We start from the raw sequence: 24755 nt of genomic DNA, 5'->3' as shown, positions 1-24755 counted from the left end.
AAGATGCTATACATGAATAAACTAACGAAAACAATAAACGTGAGAAGTCAAAACAGCCCTATCTGGTGCAAAACACAAAGACAGGAACAATCACCCACAAACACACAGTGAAACCCAGGCTACCTAAATATGGTTCCCAATCAGAGACAATGACTAACACCTGCCTCTGATTGAGAACCATATCAGGCCAAACACAGAAACAGACAAACTAGACACACAACATAGAATGCCCACTCAGATCACACCCTGACCAAACAAACATAGAAACATACAAAGCAAACTATGGTCAGGGTGTGACACTAACTGTTCAGCTAGTCTTATTTGCAAAAAAAACCCGAACATATTTCTATGTCCGTAAAATGTAGGCTGAAAAATCAACTCGTAAAAAGTTAAATTCCCAACTAAAAAAATGGTACAATTGTCTTAAAATGTTCCTCATGTTCTAGCTTGCTTTCCAGTGCTCATTGTCTGTTACAGCCTCACACACACACACACACACACACACACACACACACACACACACACACACACACACACACACACACACACACACACACACACACACACAGAGTTAGAGCGTTGGCAGTGTCAGTGAACTGCCCTTGACTCGTTGGCAGGCCTTCTTTTCATCTCACTTAGTGTATCCCAAATGGCACCTTATTCCCTATATAGTGGATTACGTATTACTGGAGCCCTATGTGTGCCCTGGTCGAAAGTAGTGCACTATATAGGGAATAAGGTGCCCTTTGGGACGTAGCCATTGACTGGGGTTCCCGCACCAGTAAAGATTTCACAATGGCCTTTAAAAATGTATGTACAAAAGATGGTAGACAAAAGAGCAGTACCACCCATGTACTATTGCCCCTGTTCACATGTTAATGAGTCTGCTTGTTGATGTGTGTAGTAAGACGACGTAGTTACGTAGTTGTAAGATGTTTACTAAGAGTGCATCTCCGGCAATGTCCTAGTTGTATGAGTGCAGCCCAAGTGGCACAATTTTTCCTACGTAGTAGTGTCCTACTTTTGACAAATAGTAGTGCACTATATTGGGAAGAGGGTGCCATTTGCGATGCAGACTTATGTGTGTTACCTCGGACTACTACCTACAACCTTGGTTTCTCCCTATTCATATGTGTAACCTCGTTGTTGGTGGGGACATCATTCAGGCTGGGTTTTTAAAAAGGTCCATTGCAGCTGTTTTTAATCTCAATATCAGATAATGTCTCTGGGTAACAATTAAGTATCCTACTGTGATTGTTTTTTTGATCTGATATTGGCAGAGAGGTTTGGAACTCTTTCTTATTGGTCTATTAAATATTACCACGTGGTGATGTCACCATGGAAGGCCAAAACTCCCTCCCACCAAAAGTGGCTGAAATTTCAGGCAGCCTTTTCAAACAGCTCTTACACTAAATGTGCATTATCATAATTTTCAAAATGTCACAGCGTTATTCCAATCGCAAAGTGTGGAAATATATATAAAATACAGGGAAATCTTGTTTTTGACTGCACTGGGCCTTTAAGGTCTGAAGAGAGGGAAGAAAGGAGGGAGGCTGGGTCCCAGTCCTTGTTCATTAGAGCTGTGTTTGGAGGGCTGCACTGAGAGGGCGGACTTACATCTGAACCTGACAGCTACACTGTGGTGAATAGCTCAAAAGATTCAAAAATCTGGGAGAAAGTGCCAAGAAGACAGGAGTCTAAGGTTGCGAGTGTCTGACAGTAGATAAGCCAAAGAGCGAGAGAGAGAGAAACTTTGAAGATGACACCTGCCAGTTTGGTGTTAGGCTGGTTCCTGCTCGCTGTGAGGACAGTCAACTCTGCTGTGTATCTGGACCCTGAGGAAGAGGGTGAGTTCAGTTCACTTCAACACCACTGGGATCCAACTACTTCAGGGTTGCTATAATCCCGTTTTTTTCCCCAGAAAATCCGGTTGCAGGATTTCTGGAATAAGCAGGGAATACGCTGAGAGAATCCTCCAAGCTGGAATTCTCTTCAACCAAGCTTTTTGATAAACAAATTAATTTTGGGGACGTTTTCAGGAATTTTGCAACCCTATTCGTGAACAAATGTCAAGTTGAACATCTGTTTTTGTAACTGTTTGTTGATGTGGGCTTAATGTTTGATGGATCTTTTTCAACAATAAGAACCTGTTAAAATCTAGAGATCACATGTATTACAGAAGTATACCAGAAGCAGCATGTTGTCACAGGGGAAACTGTTTGGAGTTTGTGGTGGAACATGTAGGAGAATGGAATCTATAGATTTAACCTTGCTGTAACAATACTGATATTGTCACATACTGTGTGGCACAGAACATTCTTATAATAACGTATAGGTGCACATATTGATGTACAATGTAATACATTTAAAACTCCATTTAACAGATTTAATGCCATCTCATTTTAAGTTATGATATTTCACATGTGATTTCATGTTCTGTGATTTCATGTGATGTGATTTAATTTGATCTAATTTCTTGTTCTGTGATTTCATGTTATCTGATTTTCATGTCAGGGTCAGGGGGACAGGATGTATTTGTAGTACCTCTGACTCCTTCCTCTCGCCTCGAGCTGAATGAAACTGTCCTCTGCACCAATGACCTGATGAAGGTGGTCATTCCCAGTGCCTTCTTCCTCAACAAAGAGCCACCCGTTTATGTAAGTTCTGTTTCACCTAGAATTAATATTTCTTTATAATACCATTTACTTACCATTAATCTACTGTTAAATGTGGTATTATAGATTACTGCCTGTGTGCTGTGATGTGCTGTGTCATATTGTGCAACATCTTGCTCTAGTAATCTCAGCACCCAAAACCAAATCACCTTTTTAATATTAGGCTGTCACGTGGGACTACTGCAACTCTCTAGTAATCCCCTCTCTTAGGTCTGGGATTTGCACCTAAATGACCCGGAATGCCGTGGTGTTGAGGTTGGAGATGACTATGTCTTCAGCATCAAGACTAATCTCTCTGACTGTGGGACGATCATGGTAAGACTGTGTTTTTCCCTTTGGACATGCCCTTTCATTCCAGGGGCATTGCAATTCTTTAACGATTGCTTTGGAAGATTTACATTTACTTGTGTACGCCAACTATGAAGGATTTCAATCCGTAAAATAAACAAAGTAGTAACCTTTGTCATTCTGAGCTACCCAGATAAAGTAGAAAGACATTAGTAGCAGGAACAAAGAGATAAACTACAGTTGGGATTCCTTTCACCAATCACATAAAATCCCCATCACAGTAAATTACCTAATTTTACGATGCACTTATGTTTTACTGAGCTCTGGCCTCCTGTCTGGTGTAGTATTGTAGATCCTCCCAGCACTAGTTTGTGTGAGCTAAATAGGAGTTCGGATAGACGCAATGCTCAAAATGACTAGCATTAATAACACCTCTTGTTTTCCTTCATAAGTTACATATACACTCACTGGCCAGTTCATTAGGTACACCCATCTAGTACCGGATCAGATCCCCCTTTGTCTCCAGAACAGCCTGAATTTTTCAAGGCATGGATTCTACAAGGTTTCGGAAATATTACACAGGATGATGGTCCATGCTGACGCGATGGCATCATGCAGTTGCTGCAGATTGGACTGAGGTACATTCATGCTGCAAACAGCCCGTTCCAGGTGCTCTATTGGGTTCGGTTAGCAACAATGTTCAGATAGCAACAATGTTCAGATATGCTGTGGTGTTCAACCGTTGCTCAATTGGTATCGAGGGACCTAACGTGTTCCAGGAAACATTCCCCGCACCAGTACACCAATGCCACCAGCCTGTTCTGTTGTCACCAGGCAGGATGAGTCCATGGTCTCATGCTGTTTAGGCCATATCCTGACTCTGCCATCAGCATGACGCAACAGGAAGTGGGATCCAGTGCTGGAGATTGCTTGTCCACTGGAGCGGCGTCTTCTTGTTTCAGCTGTTTGAGGGAAACCCGGTCTGGCCGTCTGCTACAATAGCCCTTCCTTTATAAGGACCGCCGAGTTGTGCGTTCCGAGATGCCGTTCTGCACACCACTGTTGTACTACACCATTATTTGTCTGTTTGTGGCCAGCCTGTTAGCTTGCATAATTCTTGCCATTTTCCTTTGACCTCTCATCAACAAGCTGCTGCTGACTGGATGTTTTGTGTTTGTCTCACCATTTTCTGTAAACCATAGACACTGTCGTGCGTGAAAAGCCCAGAAGGCCGGCCGTTTCTGAGATACTGGATCCTGCACGCCTGTCACCAACGATCATATCACGCTCAAAGTCGTTTAGGTCACTCGTTTTGCCCTCTCTAATGTTCAGTTGAACAATAGCTTAATGACTCCATGCCTTTCTGGCTGCTTTATATAGCAAGTCACCTGACTCACTGTCTGTAAGAACAGACCATTTTTGTAAATGGGCTGGTGTACCTAATAAACAGGCCGGTGAGTGTAGACCTCAGATATCAGCTTCCTGCACTGTAATAATCTTGTAATCTGTAGAACGAGAGAGGGAGAGACACAGAGAGAGAGGGAGAGACACAGAGAGAGAGGGAGAGACACAGAGAGAGAGGGAGAGACACAGAGAGAGAGGGAGAGACACACAGAGAGAGAGGGAGAGACACACAGAGAGAGGGAGAGACACACAGAGAGAGGGAGAGACACACAGAGGGAGAGACAGAGAGAGGGAGAGACAGAGAGAGGGAGAGACAGAGAGGGAGAGACAGAGAGAGAGGGAGAGACACAGAGAGAGAGGGAGAGACACAGAGAGAGAGGGAGAGACACAGAGAGAGAGGGAGAGACACAGAGAGAGAGGGAGAGACACAGAGAGAGGCAGAGACACAGAGAGAGGCAGAGACACAGAGAGAGAGGCAGAGACACAGAGAGAGAGGGAGAGACACACAGAGAGAGGGAGAGACACACAGCGGGAGAGACAGAAAGAGAGGGAGAGACACAGAGAGAGAGAGAGAGAGACACAGAGAGAGAGAGAGAGACACAGAGAGAGAGGAAGAGACACAGAGAGAGAGGGAGAGACACAGAGGGAGAGACAGAGAGAAAGGGAGAGACACAGAGAGAGAGACACGGAGAGAGAGAGAGAGACACGGAGAGAGAGGGAGAGACACAGAGAGAGAGGGAGAGACACAGAGAGAGGGGAGAGACACAGAGAGAGAGGGAGAGACACAGAGAGAGAGAGACACAGAGAGAGAGGGAGAGACACACACAGAGAGAGAGAGAGAGAGAGAGAGAGAGAGAGAGAGAGAGAGTAAGAGAGTGAGACAGAGAAAGGAAAGAGAGAGATAAGTAGCCTATATGAAAATAGGGAGTGTTGTTCCTCCCAAGAGCTACTAGACTTTATTCAAAGCAGCAAGGAGGGGTGGGAGCTTAAAGCTCTAAATTATCAGGGTTGACACAGAAATGAGGAGTGTGTTTTCAGACCTGCTGAATAGCCAGACAATAAATCTTTTTTTTTTTGTGTGTAAGATTTTATTTAGGTTTTTAGACAATAGACAAGGACAATAGACAATTTAACAATTCACAGACACGGATCCACTAAACTAGACATGACGTTGGCTGGGACTTAACGCCTTCAACCTTCAACATAAAGAAAACAAGACAAATAAATTTCAACAAACATTAATGACATCCTCTTTGCTCAGACCTGTTCCCACAGTATCGACAGCTATGTTGTTTGTTCTCATAGTAACACACTGTTTTCACTTTTCACCCGTTGGTTATTTATAGTGCTTTAATTGCATGGCACACCACTTCAAATGGTTCTATTTAGTTTATTTCTGTAGCCTGCATTTTTTTCAATAATACTGCATTTGATTCATCCAATGTCTTAACGATGGAGGATCTGATCATTTACATTTACATCTGATCATTCCATTTACAACTGATCATTCCATTTACATCTGATCATTCCATTTACATCTGATCATTCCATTTACATCTGATCATTCCATTTACATCTGATCATTCCATTTACATCTGATCATTCCATTTACATCTGATCATGACATTTACATCTGATCATTCCATTTACATCTGATCATGACATTTACATCTGATCATTCCATTTACATCTGATCATTACATTTACATCTGATCATTACATTTACATCTGATCATTACATTTGAAAATGTCTACATTGGTCAATCCAAATGGCTTTTTAATTAAAATCATTTTATATCACCCAATAAGTAATTTATGGTTTCTATACCTTTAGTTTTCCATGTGGGCCAATTTATTGGTGAATTCTGAAAAGCTATCCAAGGATTTTTCCATAGGGGTGTGTTTTTAGGGAGTGAAATTGGTTCTTGTAGAATCCATTGAATTCTTAACTATGTTATTAGTTCCATCCTTTCAAAATAGACACATTAAAGGATTCTGGGGATGAAAATGAGCATCTTCAGTATGTAGGCTGCCCATTGTTCCTCTTTTGTGCATTTAACAATATGTCGCAAGTACTGTATACAATTCCAAGGTTAAAATCACCCTCTGAGATTTCCTTTTCCATTGGCCCACTTTGTATTCCCGACCCTCATTTTTTGGCAGCAGTACCACAGCTCTTTTAACTTTGGTGTGCTTTAAATCTGTACTTAAGACCATGAGTGTCAATGTGATGCTTGCTTAGAATGCACAGATGCATTTCTTGTAAAGCGAGCGGAATGTCAACACACGCCGTAGTTTTACAAGGCTCCAGCCCTAGTGAAAGTAGTAAACCTGCTTTGCATTTGGGATTAGAAGCTGTTTGGGAAAAGAAGGGAATGCCATAGTTAAGAAACACTCCTTCGTTTCACCTTGTGAGGTAGGAACAGACCCTCTTGAACCCCACTGACAGGACCGGAGATGTACAGACAGGACCGGAGAGGTACAGACAGGACCGGAGAGGTATAGACAGGACCGGAGAGGTATAGACAGGACCGGAGAGGTATAGACAGGACCGGAGAGGTACAGACAGAACCGGAGAGGTACAGACAGAACCGGAGAGGTACAGCCAGCACCGGAGAGGTATAGACAGGACCGGAGAGGTATAGACAGGACCGGAGAGGTATAGACAGGACCGGAGAGGTATAGACAGGACCGGAGAGGTACAGACAGAACCGGAGAGGTATAGACAGGACCGGAGAGGTACAGACAGAACCGGAGAGGTACAGCCAGCACCGGAGAGGTATAGACAGGACCGGAGAGGTATAGACAGGACCGGAGAGGTATAGACAGGACCGGAGAGGTACAGACAGAACCGGAGAGGTATAGACAGGACCGGAGAGGTATAGACAGGACCGGAGAGGTATAGACAGGACCGGAGAGGTATAGACAGGACCGGAGAGGTATAGACAGGACCGGAGAGGTACAGACAGAACCGGAGAGGTACAGACAGGACCGGAGAGGTACAGACAGGACCGGAGAGGTATAGACAGGACCGGAGAGGTATAGACAGGACCGGAGAGGTACAGACAGAACCGGAGAGGTACAGCCAGCACCGGAGAGGTACAGCCAGCACCGGAGAGGTATAGACAGGACCGGAGAGGTATAGACAGGACCGGAGAGGTATAGACAGGACCGGAGAGGTACAGACAGAACCGGAGAGGTACAGCCAGCACCGGAGAGGTATAGACAGGACCGGAGAGGTATAGACAGGACCGGAGAGGTATAGACAGGACCGGAGAGGTACAGTCAGAACCGGAGAGGTATAGACAGGACCGGAGAGGTATAGACAGGACCGGAGAGGTACAGTCAGAACCGGAGAGGTATAGACAGGACCGGAGAGGTATAGACAGGACCGGAGAGGTACAGTCAGAACCGGAGAGGTATAGACAGGACCGGAGAGGTACAGACAGGACCGGAGAGGTACAGACAGGACCGGAGAGGTATAGACAGGACCGGAGAGGTACAGCCAGCACCGGAGAGGTATAGACAGGACCGGAGATGTACAGTCAGGACCGGAGAGGTATAGACAGGACCGGAGAGGTACAGACAGGACCAGAGAGGTACAGGCAGGACCGGAGAGGTACAGACAGGACCGGAGAGGTACAGGCAGGACCGGAGAGGTACAGGCAGGACCGGAGAGGTACAGACAGGACCGGAGAGGTACAGGCAGGACCGGAGAGGTACAGGCAGGACCAGAGAGGTACAGACAGGATGGGAGAGGTAGAGACAGGACGGGAGAGGTAGAGACAGGATGGGAGAGGTACAGACAGGACGGGAGAGGTACAGACAGGACGGGAGAGGTACAGACAGGACAGGGAGAGGTATAGACAGGACCGGAGAGGTATAGACAGGACCGGAGAGGTATAGACAGGACCGGAGAGGTACAGACAGGACCGGAGAGGTACAGACAGGACCGGAGAGGTATAGACAGGACCGGAGAGGTACAGCCAGCACCGGAGAGGTATAGACAGGACCGGAGATGTACAGTCAGGACCGGAGAGGTACAGTCAGGACCGGAGAGGTATAGACAGGACCGGAGAGGTACAGACAGGACCGGAGAGGTATAGACAGGAGGGGAGAGGTACAGACAGGACGGGAGAGGTACAGACAGGACGGGAGAGGTACAGACAGGACGGGAGAGGTACAGACAGGAGGGGAGAGGTACAGACAGGACCGGAGAGGTACAGACAGGACCGGAGAGGTACAGACAGAACCGGAGACGTACAGACAGGACGGGAGAGGTACAGACAGGACGGGAGAGGACGGGAGAGGTACAGACAGGACGGGAGAGGTACAGACAGGACGGGAGAGGTACAGACAGGACGGGAGAGGTACAGACAGGACGGGAGAGGTACAGACAGGACCGGAGAGGTACAGACAGAACCGGAGAGGTACAGACAGGACCGGAGAGGTACAGACAGGACCGGAGAGGTACAGACAGGACGGGAGAGGTACAGACAGGACGGGAGAGGTACAGACAGGACCGGAGAGGTACAGACAGGACCGGAGAGGTACAGACAGGACGGGAGAGGTACAGACAGGACCGGAGAAGTACAGACAGGACGGGAGAGGTACAGACAGGACGGGAGAGGTACAGACAGGACCGGAGAGGTACAGACAGGACGGGAGAGGTACAGACAGGACCGGAGAGGTATACAGAGGACCAGAGAGGTACAGACAGGACCGGAGAGGTATACAGAGGACCAGAGAGGTACAGACAGGACCGGAGAGGTATACAGAGGACCAGAGAGGTATACAGAGGACCAGAGAGGTACAGACAGGACCGGAGAGGTACAGACAGGACCGGAGAGGTACAGACAGGACCGGAGAGGTATACAGAGGACCAGAGAGGTACAGACAGGACCGGAGAGGTATACAGAGGACCAGAGAGGTACAGGCAGGACCGGAGAGGTACAGACAGGACCGGAGAGGTACAGGCAGGACCGGAGAGGTATACAGAGGGTCCAGAGAGGTACAGACAGGACCAGAGAGGTTAGTAAGTGGGAATATACTTGAAAAGTGAAATGATCTAACCAGAAATAAATTGAATTTGAAGATCTTATCGCCCATTATCTCTCTGTCTGTCAAATTGCATACAATATGAGTTTGTTGATGAACCATTTATAAGAACCCAAGGTCAGTGAGCAGTTTTCCTACAGAGTAATTGAGACATTAGTTTCTCTCTGAGTCCCAAATGGCACCTGACCCGCAATATGCAGTAGTGCACTACTTTTGACCAGAGCCCTATGGGCCCATGTTTAAGAGTAGTGCACTACATATAGTGAGACATTTGAGACAGACCGTCTGTGGGCCAAACATAGTGAGTGGTAGGCCCAGTGGGGGCTATATTAATACCCTGGTGTTGTTAAGTCTGGACAGTAAGGCCAAGGGTCAATTCATCCTTCTCAATGGCCATGGGACCAGTACTCCTTTTGCCCACAACACGGATCCGAGCACAACCCTCAACACGGATCCGAGCGCAACCCTCAACATGGATCCGAACACAACCCTGTCACACCTTATCATCCAACCCCTCTTCATAGTTTCAGTAGCCGGCTACTAAACATTTCCACTGTAATAATCGCACATTCTCCAGTCACAGAAAACCACAGGGTTGCTGCCTACTGGACATAGTTAGAGACTCTGTTTGGGGAAAGTGTCATCTTGGAATCCAGAACCAAATCTCTGTTTGGGGAAAGTGTCATCTTGGAACCCAGAACCAAATCTCTGTTTGGGGAAAGTGTCATCTTGGAACCCAGAACCAAATCTTACGTGGACTGGCCAGCTACTCAATTTGACATTTATGTTAACAGTCTTGTCACACAAGACGAAGGAAAGAGTTTGCTAAAGAAGAATGGCTTTTAATAATGTAATAATATATACCATTTAGCAGATGCTTTTATCCAAAGTGACTTACAGCATACGTGCATACAGGCATTTGGTGAATGTAGCAGGGTTTGTGATGAGAATGATGTTCATTGGCTACACCTCAGTGTTCAACACCATAGTCCCCTCCAAGCTCATCACCCTGCTTGGGAACCTGGGACTGACACCCTCCTTCTGCAACTGGATCCTGAACTTCCTGACGGACAGACCCTAGGTGGTGAGGGTAGGCAACAACACCTCCGCCACGCTGACCCTCAGGGGTGTGTGCTTAGTCCCCTCCTGTACTCCCTGTTCACCAAAAACTGAGTGGCCGCGCACGACACCAACACTGATGACATGATGTTGGTAGGCCTGATCACTGACGGCAATAAGAAGGCCTACAGGGAGGACAGAGACATTGTGTGGTTCTAGGACAACAACCTCTCCCTCAATGTTAGTAAGACCAAGGAGTTGATCGTGGACTACAGGTGAAAGAGGGGAGAGCATGCCCCCATCCACATCGACGGGGTTGTATTGGAGCGGGTTGAGAGCTTCAAGTTCCTTGGCGTCAACATCACTAAGAACTTAACATGGTCCACACACACCCACACAGTCGTGAAGAGGGCACGGCAGCGCCACTTCCCCCTCAGGAGGCAGAAAAGAATGGGCATGGGCCTCATATCCTCAAAAGCATCTTGACTGGCTGCATCACAGCTTGGTATGGAAAATGCACCCCACTTGACTGCAAAGCACTACAGAGGATGGTGCGGACAGCCCAGTACATCACATGGGCAGAGCTTCCTGCCATCCAGGACCTCTATATCAGGCGGTGTCAGAGGAAGGCCCTAAAAACTCTGCTTCCGTCTGGAAAATGGTACCGGAGCATCGGCTCTTGGATCAACAGGCTTCATGACAGCTTCTACCCCCAAGCCACAAGACTGCTAAATAACCAGACTGTTAGATAGTCAATTAATGGTACCCAAACAATCTGCACTGACTCTATCTTGCACTGACCGTACGCACACTCACTAGACTATACACTGAGTGTGCCAAGCATTAGGAACACTTTCTTACTGAAGAGTTGCACCCCTCCCACACATTGACCTGGTACTCCCTGTATATAGCTCCACATTGATCTGGTACTCTCTGTATATAGCTCCACATTGATGTGGTACTGGTACTCCCTGCATATAGCTCCACATTGATCTGGTACTCTCTGTATATAGCTCCACATTGATCTGGTACTCCCTGTATATAGCTCCACATTGATCTGGTACTGGTACTCCCTGTATATAGCTCCACATTGATCTGGTATTGGTACTCCCTGTATGTAGCTCCACATTGATCTGGTATTGGTACACCCTGTATATAGCGCCACATTGATCTGGTACTGGTACTCCCTGTATATAGCTCCACATTGATCTGGTACTGGGACTCCCTGTATATAGCTCCACATTGATCTGGTACTGGTACTCCCTGTATATAGCTCCACATTGATCTGGTACTGGTACTCCCTGTATATAGCTCCACATTGATCTGGTACTGGTACTCCTGTATATAGCTCCACATTGATCTGGTACTGGTACTCCCTGTATATAGCTCCACATTGATCTGGTACTGGTACTCCCTGTATATAGCTCCACATTGATCTGGTACTGGTACTCCCTGTATATAGCTCCACATTGATCTGGTATTGGTACTCCCTGTATGTAGCTCCACATTGATCTGGTATTGGTACACCCTGTATATAGCGCCACATTGATCTGGTACTGGTACTCCCTGTATATAGCTCCACATTGATCTGGTACTGGGACTCCCTGTATATAGCTCCACATTGATCTGGTACTGGTACTCCCTGTATATAGCTCCACATTGATCTGGTACTGGTACTCCCTGTATATAGCTCCACATTGATCTGGTACTGGTACTCCCTGTATATAGCTCCACATTGATCTGGTACTGGTACTCCCTGTATATAGCTCCACATTGATCTGGTACTGGTACTCCCTGTATATAGCTCCACATTGATCTGGTACTGGTACTCCCTGTATATAGCTCCACATTGATCTGGTACTGGGACTCCTGTATATAGCTCCACATTGAGCTAGTACTGGTACTCCCTGTATATAGCTCCACATTGATCTGGTACTGGGACTCCCTGTATATAGCTCCACATTGATCTGGTACTGGTACTCCCTGTATATAGCTCCACATTGATCTGGTACTGGTACTCCCTGTATATAGCTCCACATTGATCTGGTACTGGTACTCCCTGTATATAGCTCCACATTGCTCTGGTACTGGTACTCCCTGTATATAGCTCCACATTGCTCTGGTACTGGTACTCCCTGTATATAGCTCCACATTGATCTGGTACTGGGACTCCCTGTATATAGCTCCACATTGATCTGGTACTGGGACTCCCTGTATGTAGCTCCACATTGATCTGGTACTGGTACTCCCTGTATATAGCTCCACATTGATCTGGTACTGGTACTCCCTGTATGTAGCTCCACATTGATCTGGTACTGGGACTCCCTGTATATAGCTCCACATTGATCTGGTACTGGTACTCCCTGTATATAGCTCCACATTGATCTGGTACTGGGACTCCCTGTATATAGCTCCACATTGATCTGGTACTGGTACTCCCTGTATATAGCTCCACATTGATCAGGTACTGGGACTCCCTGTATATAGCTCCACATTGATCTGGTACTGGGACTCCCTGTATATAGCTCCACATTGATCTGGTACTGGTACTCCCTGTATATAGCTCCACATTGATCTGGTACTGGTACTCCCTGTATATAGCTCCACATTGATCTGGTACTGGTACTCCCTGTATGTAGCTCCATTCTTGTGTGTTGTATTTTATTATTATTTGTAGCCCTTTCCTGTAGTCAAATGACCTCGTGGACTCATGGGTGGAATGTATATTTTTCATAATTTCATAAATAGTAAACATTATTTGAAGAAAAACCTCAGAAAATCTGATGTTTCTATGTCAAACCGTTTTGCTATATTTCAGTCATGTGTGATGTATATAAAGTGTAATATTGGGATGCACACTAAAAATTGAATATATTTCAACTCTATATCTGACATGGTACAGGTGCCTTATTTTTTAAGCCCATAACCATGTGTGTGAGGTGTATACTCTTGTTTCAAAGTAGATTTGTTCAAACCTACCAAGAAACACTCTGTGTGACCCTGATTTAGCCCACTGCAGTAAAAAGTTAATCTGTGCATCTTTGAGAAGGTCTTGTAAGCAAGCATTGATGGTAAAGTCTACACCTGTTGTATTCAAATGGTATTTTATTTGTGTTGCGTGCGTCATGGTCATCAATCTCCAGTCACTTCCTAAGTGACTCATTTAGCTGTGGAATAATGTACCAAGCCAGCCAGTACATCCCGTTTGTCTGACTGATAGACTTATAGGTCTGCCCTCATAATCTTCATGTTTCCTTGACACTGTTGTTTTTCTGACGTCCTTCTAGGCATCTGATGATACACATATTATGTTCATAAACACCATACGCAACAACGATTTGGATGTCGTCACAAGGAACTACATCAACATCACGTTCGTCTGCCGTTACCCGATAAACTACATGGTACAGCAGCCCAATGGGGAAAACATGATCAGAGTGGATGTCAAGTAAGATATCTAGCTACGGTTGAGAGAAAAAAAAATCACATTTGGTAATAGATTTACATTACGAGTTCACTAACACATAATTTACAATTGTTCACACAGTCTCAATTGACCAAAGCATCTTATCTAAAAGAGGATGTTTATGTTCTATATGGTGCTTACAGTTGGTAGAAAACATCGATCCAACCACCTTTAAGATCTCTGTTGGACGATTCTAACGTCCACTTAAGTCAAATTTTTCACTTAAGTCATTTGTGTCAAAAATGTGACTTTAGTGGGAATTAGGATTCTCCCTCTAACTGTAACTCGAGCACTGCACCTATACATCTATACTATTCTCTCCAGGACCATCACTCTGAACACAGAAGATGGGAACTTCTCTGTGTCCATGCTGCTTTATAAAGACGAAGACTTTGAGGACAAGTGGACCACTGTGCCCTCGCTGACCCTGGACGACAACATCTACGTTAAAGTGTTGATGGTGAAGATCACCATGTGATTATCTTTCTGTTTCATTCAGTGTCATGTACTGTATCTGTTATCTGTTGTATATTGCAACCACACTCTGCACCATCAGACGGTCTTCTTAGGCATGGTGTTGTTGAAATATGAAATCAGAGCTGATCATGTAAAGATAACTAGCCTAACTAAATATCTGCTGGTTACTGGAAGTACCAACAAATGTGGTACCGAATTTGAATGATTCATAACAGACCCTATAATCTGTAGAAGCTTACTGTTTCTGAGCCGTTTGTGCTTCTTGTTGGATAAAGATAAGCACCTTTAGTGAATGTTGAGCTGAATGACCAGTCTTTGGCCCTGACCATAGACAGAGCATGCGTTCCAAATGGCATCCTATTCCCTATATAGTGCATGACTTTTGACCAGGGCACATCGGCTACTACATAGGGAATAGGGTACCATTTGGGATATAACCCCAGTCTTTGGCCCTGACCATACACATGCAGTACTTGTCAGGTAGGGCGTCGCCGGCAGGTAGCTTAGTGGTTACGAGACTTTGGGCTAGTAACCGAATGGTCGCTGGTTCGAATCCCCGAGCAGCCTAGGTGAAAATCTGTTGTTGTGCCTTTGAGCAAGGAACTTAACCCTAATTGCTCCTGTAAGTCACTCTGGATAAGAGCGTCTACTAAATTACTCAAATGTCAAATGAAAATTATATTGACACTAGACCTTGTGGGCAGCTAATCAACTACTCAGTCTGTGACAGACTAAACAGTAATGTGAGTGCTGCTCCTCTTGATCCTCTCTACTCTCTGTTGTTATCACTGTTCTGACCCCCTGCCTCTCTGTTATTATCACAGACTGTTATCACTGTTCTGACCCCCTGCCTCTCTGTTGTTATCACAGGCTGTTATCACTGCTCTGATCCCCTGCCTCTATCACTGTTCTGACCCCCTGCCTCTCTGTTGTTATCACAGGCTGTTATCACTTCTCTGACCCCCTGCCTCTCTGTTGTTATCACTGTTATGACCCCCTGCCTCTCTGTTGTTATCACAGGCTGTTATCACTGCTCTGACCCCCTGCCTCTATCACTGTTCTGACCCCCTGCCTCTCTGTTGTTATCAGAAGCTGTTATCACTGTTCTGACCCCCTGCCTCTCTGTTGTTATTACAGGCTGTTATCACTTCTCTGAACCCCTGCCTCTCTGTTGTTATCACAGGCTGTTATCACTGTTCTGACCCCCTGCATCTCTGTTGTTATCAGAAGCTGTTATCACTGTTCTGACCCCCTGCCTCTCTGTTGTTATCACAGGCTGTTATCACTGTTCTGACCCCCTGCATCTCTGTTGTTATCACTGTTCTGACCCCCTGCCTCTCTGTTGTTATTACAGGCTGTTATCACTTCTGTGACCCCCTGCCTCTCTGTTGTTATTACAGGCTGTTATCACTTCTGTGACCCCCTGCCTCTCTGTTGTTATCACTGTTCTGACCCCCTGCCTCTCTGTTGTTATCACAGGCTGTTATCACTGCGCTGACCCCCTGCCTCTCTGTTGTTATCACTGTTCTGACCCCCTGCCTCTCTGTTGTTATCACTGTTCTGACCCCCTGCCTCTCTGTTGTTATCACTGTTCTGACCCCCTGCCTCTCTGTTGTTATCACTGTTCTGACCCCCTGCCTCTCTGTTGTTATCACTGTTCTGACCCCCTGCCTCTCTGTTGTTATCACTGTTCTGACCCCCTGCCTCTCTGTTGTTATCACAGGCTGTTATCACTGCGCTGACCCCCTGCCTCTCTGTTGTTATCACTGTTCTGACCCCCTGCCTCTCTGTTGTTATTACAGGCTGTTATCACTGCTCTGACCCTCTGCCTCTATCACTACTCTGACCCCCTGCCTCTATCACTGCTCTGACCACCTGCCTCTATCACTGCTCTGACCCCCTGCCTCTCTGTTGTTATCACAGGCTGTTATCACTGCTCTGACCCACTGCCTCTATCACTGCTCTGGCCCCCTGCCTCTATCACTGCTCTGACCCCCTGCCTCTCTGTTGTTATTACAGGCTGTTATCACTTCTCTGACCCCCTGCCTCTATCACTGCTCTGCATACTAACTACAACTTGGACTCTAGTTCTCTCGCTCTCTATTTCTCCCCACAGTATCTCTATCCTCACTCAATTCAATTCCATGCAAAGGGCTTTATTGGCATGGGAAACATGTTTATATTGCCAAAGGAAGTTAAATAGATAATAAACTGATGAAATTATCAGAAATAAGCAGTAAACCTTACACTCACAAAATTTTCAAAATAATAGAGACATTTCAAATGCTATGGCCATGTACAGTGTTTTAACAATGTGCAAATAGTTGAAGTATAAAGGGGGGCAAACGTTTTGATCAAGAGAGACCTGAAGAAAATATGTACATTTTCTCTAACACTAAGCATACAAATATGTATTTTACACTTATAAGGAAGGTGAAATCTTACACTTAGTTATTTTATAATTTGATTGTGCTGTATTTAGAAAGCATATCAGTCATTTCCAACTTATTCATACAGTTTTGTTGAATAAGTGTAAGGGTTTTCCTGTGGTGAAGGAGAAGTGGACCAAAATGCAGCGTGGTGGTTATTCATGTTCTTTAATAAAGGAACTAGACATGAAATAACTAACAAAACAATAAATGTGCGAAAACCTAAACAGTCCTATCTGGTGCAAACACAGAGACAGGAACAATCACCCACAAACACACAGTGAAACCCAGGCTACCTAAGTATGATTCTCAATCAGAGACAACCAATGACACCTGCCTCTGATTGAGAACCATACTAGGCCGAAACATAGAAATACCCAAAACCTAGAAAAACAAACATAGACTGCCCACCCAACTCACGCCCTGACCATACTAAATAAATACAAAACAAAGGAAATAAAGGTCAAAACGTGACAATAAGAAATCCATCACGTTTTCATATTTGTAGCATATTTGTACTGTGTACTTGAGCTTGTGTCCTTAAAAGTGACAACACCTCAGCAATGTGTAACTATTTTTTACCAGAAAGGTAACTCTTTGAGTATGCCGCGTTACTAGTTATTGTTTATGGCCCTCTCATGATAAAGAATTACTTTTGGGGATTACGTAGATGACGTTTAACTGGTATCCACCCATCTACACTGGATTTAACAAGTGACATCAATGAGGGATCATAGCCTTCACCTGGATTCGCCTGGTCAGTCTATGTCATGGAAAGAGTAGGTGTTCTTAATAAACCAATTACTGTAGTAGGCACATTTGGGTAGTCTTGACACAACATTTTGAACAGGTATACAATGGTTCATTGGATCAGTCTAAAACTTTGCACATACACTGCTGCCATCTAGTGCCTGGGCTGGAATAATACAATGTGGCCTTTCTCTTGCATTTCAAAGATGATGGTACAAAAAAATATGGATGTTTTTTTATTTGTATGATCTTTTACCAGATCTAATGTGTTATATTCTCCTACATTAATTTCACATTGCCACAAACTTCAAAGTGTTTCCTTTCAAATGGTATCAAGAATGTGCATATCCTTGCTTCAGGTCCTGAGCTACAGGCAGTGAGATTTGAGTATGTCATTTTAGGCGAAAATTGAAAAAAAAAGGTTGGATCCTTTTGAATACTCAGTGTAGTTTGTATTTACAATGGTGTTTGTACTTCACTGGTTACTCTTTTCATGTAGCAACAGCTCACACATCTTGCTGCTGTGATGGCATGCTATGGTATTTCACCTAATATACAGTCGTGACCAAAAGTTGAGAATGACACAAATATTAATTTTCACAAAGTCTGCTGCCTCAGTTTGTATGATGGCAATTTGCATATACTCCAGAATGTTATGAAGAGTGATCAGATGAATTGCAATTAATTGCAAAGTCCCTCTTTGCCATGCAAATGTACTGAATCCCCAAAAAACATTTCTACTGCATTTCAGCCCTGCCACAAAAGGACCAGCTGACATTATGTCAGTGATTCTCTCGTTAACATAGGTGTGAGTGTTGACGAGGACAAGGCTGGAGATCACTCTGTCATGTTGACTGAGTTCGAATAACAGACTGGAAGCTTCAAAAGGAGGGTGGTGCTTGGAATCATTGTTCTTCCTCTGTCAACCATGGTTACCTGCAAGCAAACACGTGCCATCATCATTACTTTGCACAAAACGGGCTTCACAGGCAAGGACATTGCTGCCAGTAAGATTGCACCTAAATTAACCATTATCGGATCATCAAGAACTTCAAGGAGAGCTGTTCAATTGTTGTGAAGAAGGCTTCAGGGTGCCCAAGAAAGTCCAGCAAGCGCCAGGACCCTCTCCTAAAGTTGATTAAACTGCGGGATCGGAGCACCACCAGTACAGAGCTTGCTCAGGAATGGCAGCAGGCAGGTCTGAGTGCATCTGCACGCACAGTGAGGCAAAGACTTTTGGAGGATGGCCTGGTGTCAAGAAGGGCAGCAAAGAAGCCACTTCTCTCAAGGAAAAACATCAGGGACAGACTGATATTCTGAAAAGGTACAGGGATTGGACTGCTGAGGACTGGGGTAAAGTCATTTTCTCTGATGAATCCCCTTTCCGATTGTTTGGGGCATCCAGAGAAAAGCTTGTTTAGAGAAGACAAGGTGAGCGCTACCATCAGTCCTGTGTCATGCTAACAGTAAAGCATCCTGAGACCATTCATGTGTGGGGTTGCTTCTCAGCCAAGGGAGTGGGCTCACTCGCAATTTTGCCTAAGAACACAGCCATGAATAAAGAATGGTAGCAACATCTCCCAACCATCCAGGAACAGTTTGGTGATGAACAATGCCTTTTCCAGCATGATGGAGCACCTTGCCATAAGGCAAAAGTGATAACTTAGTGGCTCGGGGAACAAACATTGATATTTTGGGTCCATGGCCAGGAAACTCCCCAGACCTTAATCCCATTGAGAACTTGTGGTCAATCCTCAAGCGGCGGGTGGACAAACAAAAACCCACAAATTCTGACAAACTCCAAGCATTGATTATGCAAGAATGGGCTGCCATCAGTCAGGATGTGGCCCAGAAGTTAATGGACAGCATGCCAGGGCGGATTGCAGAGGTCTTGAAAAAGAAGGGTCAACACTGCAAATATTGACTCTTTGCATCAACTTCATGTAATTGTCAATAAAAGCCTTTGACACTTATAAAATGCTTGTAATTATACTTCACTATTCCATAGTAACATCTGACAAAAATATCTAAAGACACTGAAGCAGCTAACTTTGTGGAAATTAATATTTCTGTCATTCTCAATACTTTTGGCCACACCTGTACATTTTATTTTTCAAATTCTTTGTGGGTCTGTGTAATCTGAGGGAAATATGTCTCTCTAATATGATCGTACATTTGGCTAGGAGTGGACACATAGCCTGTCTTCTCTTGAGAGCCAGGTCTGCCTACGTCGACCTCACTCAATAAGGATATGCTCACTGAGTCTGTACATATTAAAATCCTTCCTTAATTTTGGGTCAGTCACGGTAGTCAGGTATTTTTCCACTGTGTATTCTCTGTTTAGGGACAAATAGCATTCCAGTTTGCTTTGTTTTTTGGTTAGTCCTTTCCAATGTGTCAAGTAATTATCTTTAAGTTTTCTCATGATTTGGTTGAGTCTAATTGTGTTGCTGTTCTAGGGCTCCGTGGGGTCTGTTTGTGTTTGTAAACAGAGCCCTAGGACCAGCTTGCTGATGGGAATCTCCAGGTTCATCTCTCTGTAGGTGATGGCTTTGTTATGGAAGGTTTGGGAATACTTCTTTTTAGGTGGTTGTAGAATTTAACGGTTATTTTCTGGATTTTGATAATTAGCGGGTTTTGTCCTAATTCTGCTCTGCATGCATTTTTGGTGTTTTACTCTCTATCTGTTGTCCTGGTCAAAATATTGAATGACTGAGTCACCTCTTTGTGTGTGTATGTGTGTGTGTGTGTGTCACTGACTGCAGTCCTGGTTTGTCTCGCTCTCACTTAGATACCGGCTCATCTTTTGCTGCGTGTGGAGAGATGCTGGGCTACCCCAACCAACGACCCGTACAGCAACATCCAGTACACCTTCATCAAGGACAGGTCTGTTCAAAGGGAAGTTAAACATTATATCACTGTGTATTATAAGCCCCTCTCACCACATCTCGCTTTACATTTCATTCTGTTTGATAGAATTCATAAATATGGAGGCCTATCTAAATGTATATTTTTGTAGTGTCACATTTTCAACCACACTTGACACCAGCACACAGTCCTCTGGGAATGGTGTTGTTGAAATATGAAATAAGAGCTGCTGAATTGCTTAGACAAGAGACCTGGGGGTGACAACTTCAGACCCCCGTCACATGACCCTGTCTGAGGCCATATAGATTTCAGACCCCTGTCACGTGGACCAGGCCCTGTCTGATGCCGCGTTCATGTCATGTCGGAAACCACAACATTTCCGAATTGCTTACTTGTGGTAGAAAGATGATATCAGAGTTTCCCACATGGGAAGTATCAGACTCAACCAATAGGAAGTTCTATGCAAATAACTTACGTTCATTTTAAATCTGAGGTCCCGAGTTTTTGACATGACGTGAACACTGCATCAGCCATATGCATTTCAGCTCAGCAACTGTGCATGTCGTTGACAACCAGGAGGTATGTTGTACTGTTCGCAACAGCAAGGCAATGACTTGCACAAGGACTTTTGTTCGCCACTTCTGAGGATAAAACACTTTGGAGGATCTGTCTTGTCATTCCAAGAATACTGTGTTACATTATACATTATATAATTATACAATACATAATACATTATACAATACATTATGTTAATGTGTTTGCATTCCCATTATGAAAGACGGATATGTCACAATAGCAAAGTGCTCTGCTCTTACATTGGCATGTGTTCAATCAAAACAAGCGACTGTAGATTATACACCAGTTTTTTTGTACCAGATGTTGGAATAGTTTACTAGGAATTATAGGGAAATCCATTAAAAGTTTTATTAACCAACACATTCTAAAATGTATGATATCTTATTCAACGGTTGCACATGCTGCCTCTGATACTGATACGATCCATTGCCTGCTTTGTCTGCCTGCTCTCTGTCTCTCTCTCTCTTTCTCTGGCTTTCTCTCTCTTTCTCTGGCTTTCTTTCTCTGGCTCTCTCTCTTTCTCTGGCTCTCTCTCTTTCTCTGTCTCTCTTGCTTTTTCTGGCTCCCTCTCTCTGACTCCCCCTCTCTCTGGCTCTTTCTCTCTCTCTCTCTCTCTCTCTGTCTCTCTCTCTGTCTCTCTCGCTTTCTCTGCCTGCTCTCTCTGTCTCTCTGTCTCTCTCGCTTTCTCTCTCTCTCTCTCTTTCTCTGGCTTTCCCTCTTTCTCTGGCTCCCTGTCTTTCTCTGGCTCTCTCTCTGTCTCTCTGTCTCTCTCGCTTTCTCTCTCTCTCTCTCTCTTTCTCTGGCTTTCCCTCTTTCTCTGGCTCCCTGTCTTTCTCTGGCTCTCTCTCTTTCTCTGGCTCTCTCTCTTTCTCTGGCTCTCTCTCTTTCTCTGGCTCTCTCTCTTTCTCTGTCTCTCTTTTTCTGGCTCCCTCTCTGACCCCCTCTCTCTCTGACTCCCTGTCTTTCTCTGGCTCTCTCTCTTTCTCTGGCTCTCTCTCTTTCTCTGGCTCTCTCTCTTTCTCTGGCTCTCTCTCTCTGGCTCTCTCTCTTTCTCTGGCTCTCTCTTTCTTTGGCTCTCTCTCTTTTTCTGGCTCCCTCTCTCTGACTCCCTCTCTCTCTGACTCCCTCTCTCTCTGACTCCCTGTCTTTCTCTGGCTCTCTCCCTTTCTCTGGCTCTCTCTTTTTCTGTCTCTCTCTCTTTTTCTGGCTCCCTCGCTCTGACTCCCTCTCTCTCTGACTCCCTTTCTCTGGCTCTCTCTCTTTCTCTGGCTCTCTCTCGGTCTGTCTCAGCTGCCCCGTTTTGTCAAACGAACCGTTGACAGTGCTGAAGAATGGACAGGGGCCAGAGGCTATGTTCAGGATACAAATGTTCAAGTTCGTGGGCAGCTCTTACAAGGATGTGTTTCTCCACTGCAATGTTCAGATCTGTCACAACACACTTGGGGTCTGTCAGCCTGTGAGTGATCCCTCCCCCTTTCTTCATAAAGATGATGCTCACTGGCTCATTTAAACCCTAGTTTTATAGCAAGGGCCTACTGCTGTCATAAAATAGACAACAAAACACACTTCTTTTATGTCTATTATTGCAATGAACTTTAATTTTGGAAAATGTAAAACAAATAGTAAATATGGTAATTAGACTGGGTAATAATATTATAATTAAACTATATATATTTGCTTGCTGTACCTTAATATGTCTCCCTAATTTATATCGTTGATTACTACCCTTCATTTAACAGAACTGTTCTGGTGAGGATAACAATGGGCGGATGAGAAGAGATGTCACTACGGCCCATACAGTATCTTATGGACCAATCAGGCGACGTCTGCCTGAGAGTGACCAACCCAGCCTGAGTAAGTCTCCCAATAAAGGCTCTTTATTTTCCATAAACAACATACTGTACAGTCGAGATAAAAATGTTGTATTAGAGTGAAACAGTGAGGTACACTACCGTTCAAAAGTTTAGGAGGACAAGTACATTAGAGTGTCTAGTTTGAGAAGCAGACGCCTCACAGGGTCTCAACTGGCTGTGTCATTAAAGGGTACCCGCAAAACACCCGTCTCAACATCAACAGTGAAGAGGCGACTCCGGTATGCTGGCCTTCCAGGCAGAGTTGCAAAGAAAAAGCCATATCTCAGACTGGCCAATAAAAATAAAAGATTACGATGGGCAAAAGAACAGACACTGGACAGAGGAACTCTGCCTAGAAGGCCAGCATCCCGGAGTCGCCTCTTCACTGTTGACGTTGAGACTGGTGTTTTGCGGGTACTATTTAATGAAACTGCCAGTTGAGGACTTGTGAGGCATCTGTTTCTCAAACTAGACACGAATGTACTTGTCCCCTTGCTCAGTTGTGCACCGGGACCTCCCACTCCTCTTTCTATTCTGGTTAGAGCCAGTTTGTGCTGTTCTGTGAAGGGAGCAGTACACAGCGTTGTACGGGATGTTCAGTTTCTTGGCAATTTCTCACATGGAATAGCCTTCATTTGTCAGAACAAGAATAGACTGACGAGTTTCAGAAGAAAGGTCTTTGTTTCTGGCCATTTTGAGCCTGTAATCGAACCCACAAATGCTGATGCTCTAGATACTCAACTAGTCTAAAGAAGGCCAGTTTTATTGCTTCTTTAAATCAGCACAACAGTTTTCAGCTGTGCTAACATAATTGAAAAAGTGTTTTCTAATGATCAATTAGCCTTTTAAAATGGTAAACATGCCGTTGGAACAGCGTGCCATTGGAAAACAGGAGTGATGGTTTCTGATAATGGGCCTATGTAGATTTTCCATAAAAAAACTCTGCTGTTTACAGCTACAATAATCATTTGCAACATTAACAATGTCTACACTGTATTTCTGATCAATTTTATGTTATTTTAATGGACAAAAATGTTTTGATTTTCTTTCAAAAACAAGGACATTTCTAAGTGACCCCAAACTTTTGATAGTGTATGTTGCAGATAGAAATGCCATAATAGAGTCAACGTGATTTCTTATTCTACACGCCAGAGAGGCTTGTTTGTCCTTCATAACATATTTCTATCTGAACGTTCCAAAATGTTGTGTCCTGCTCAACACACCCCAGCTCATTTATGTTTTCCGTTTTAAAATGTTTTGCTAAGCGGTGCCCTACTGAATACGTCCCTGCATGTGTCTGACTGATCTCTTGCCCTGCAGACGCTGGAGGTGTGCCCTCGGTGGAGACCTTTGTCCTGGGAGGCCTACTTGTGTTCCTGCTGCTGTTCACTGGAGTGTTTGGGAGGCTGTGGCTGCGAACCAGGCGCTCCTACCCAACACAGGAGGCTCAGCTCACCTTGTCCAACATACACCACAACTCAGAGGTGGCCCGCTGATCTAACCCAGCAGTTCAAGCAATGAGAACTGATGTGAACCGGTGCACGCAGACAGATGCACACATAAACACAAATTACATTTCTGCATAAGGAAAGAGGAAAGTATGAATTGACTGTAGGTTGGGGTGTAAATAAAATCTCACTGTAGAAATTAGAGGGATTTTGAAGATGTAAATGAGAACATGTCTCTGCAAGGAGTGTTCTGTGTTGTTTGTAGAGAAAAATAAAGGTATTTCAAAGAGCTGTTTATGGCGTTTAATTGTAATATTTCGGACCTTTTCAAGACAACATATTTTTAGTGAGATGTAATATCGTGAGGTTATTCCCCATCTATTTCAGGCGCACGTCTCCAGCCA

The 24755-nt window shown here is 44.7% G+C and overlaps 1 protein-coding gene across 1 annotated transcript; it reads left to right on the top strand.

The window, feature by feature from the left end:
• Positions 1 to 1591: 1591 nt before the first annotated feature.
• On the top strand, positions 1592 to 24640 carry LOC112255800 (pancreatic secretory granule membrane major glycoprotein GP2-like). Its single transcript, XM_042325215.1, has 9 exons — positions 1592 to 1847; positions 2515 to 2657; positions 2886 to 2990; positions 13772 to 13932; positions 14275 to 14410; positions 20398 to 20492; positions 22341 to 22506; positions 22790 to 22904; positions 24224 to 24640. The coding sequence occupies exons 1-9, from the start codon at positions 1760 to 1762 to the stop codon at positions 24397 to 24399; spliced, it is 1185 nt and encodes a 394-aa protein (XP_042181149.1). The 5' UTR covers positions 1592 to 1759; the 3' UTR covers positions 24400 to 24640.
• Positions 24641 to 24755: the final 115 nt, after the last annotated feature.

Source organism: Oncorhynchus tshawytscha, linkage group LG08 (assembly GCF_018296145.1).
Source record: "Oncorhynchus tshawytscha isolate Ot180627B linkage group LG08, Otsh_v2.0, whole genome shotgun sequence".
Taxonomy (NCBI): Eukaryota; Metazoa; Chordata; class Actinopteri; order Salmoniformes; family Salmonidae; genus Oncorhynchus; species Oncorhynchus tshawytscha.
Note: the sequence above shows the minus strand (reverse complement) of the source record. Positions and strands in the feature narration are given on the sequence as shown.

Excerpts from the sequence above, each read along its gene's own strand:
- LOC112255800 (XM_042325215.1), top strand. The coding sequence starts at position 1,760 with ATGACACCTGCCAGTTTGGTGTTAGGCTGGTTCCTGCTCGCTGTGAGG. Across the intron at positions 2,658-2,885 it reads ACAAAGAGCCACCCGTTTAT|GTCTGGGATTTGCACCTAAA; the intron begins GTAAGTTCTGTT and ends CCCCTCTCTTAG. Across the intron at positions 20,493-22,340 it reads TACACCTTCATCAAGGACAG|CTGCCCCGTTTTGTCAAACG; the intron begins GTCTGTTCAAAG and ends GGTCTGTCTCAG.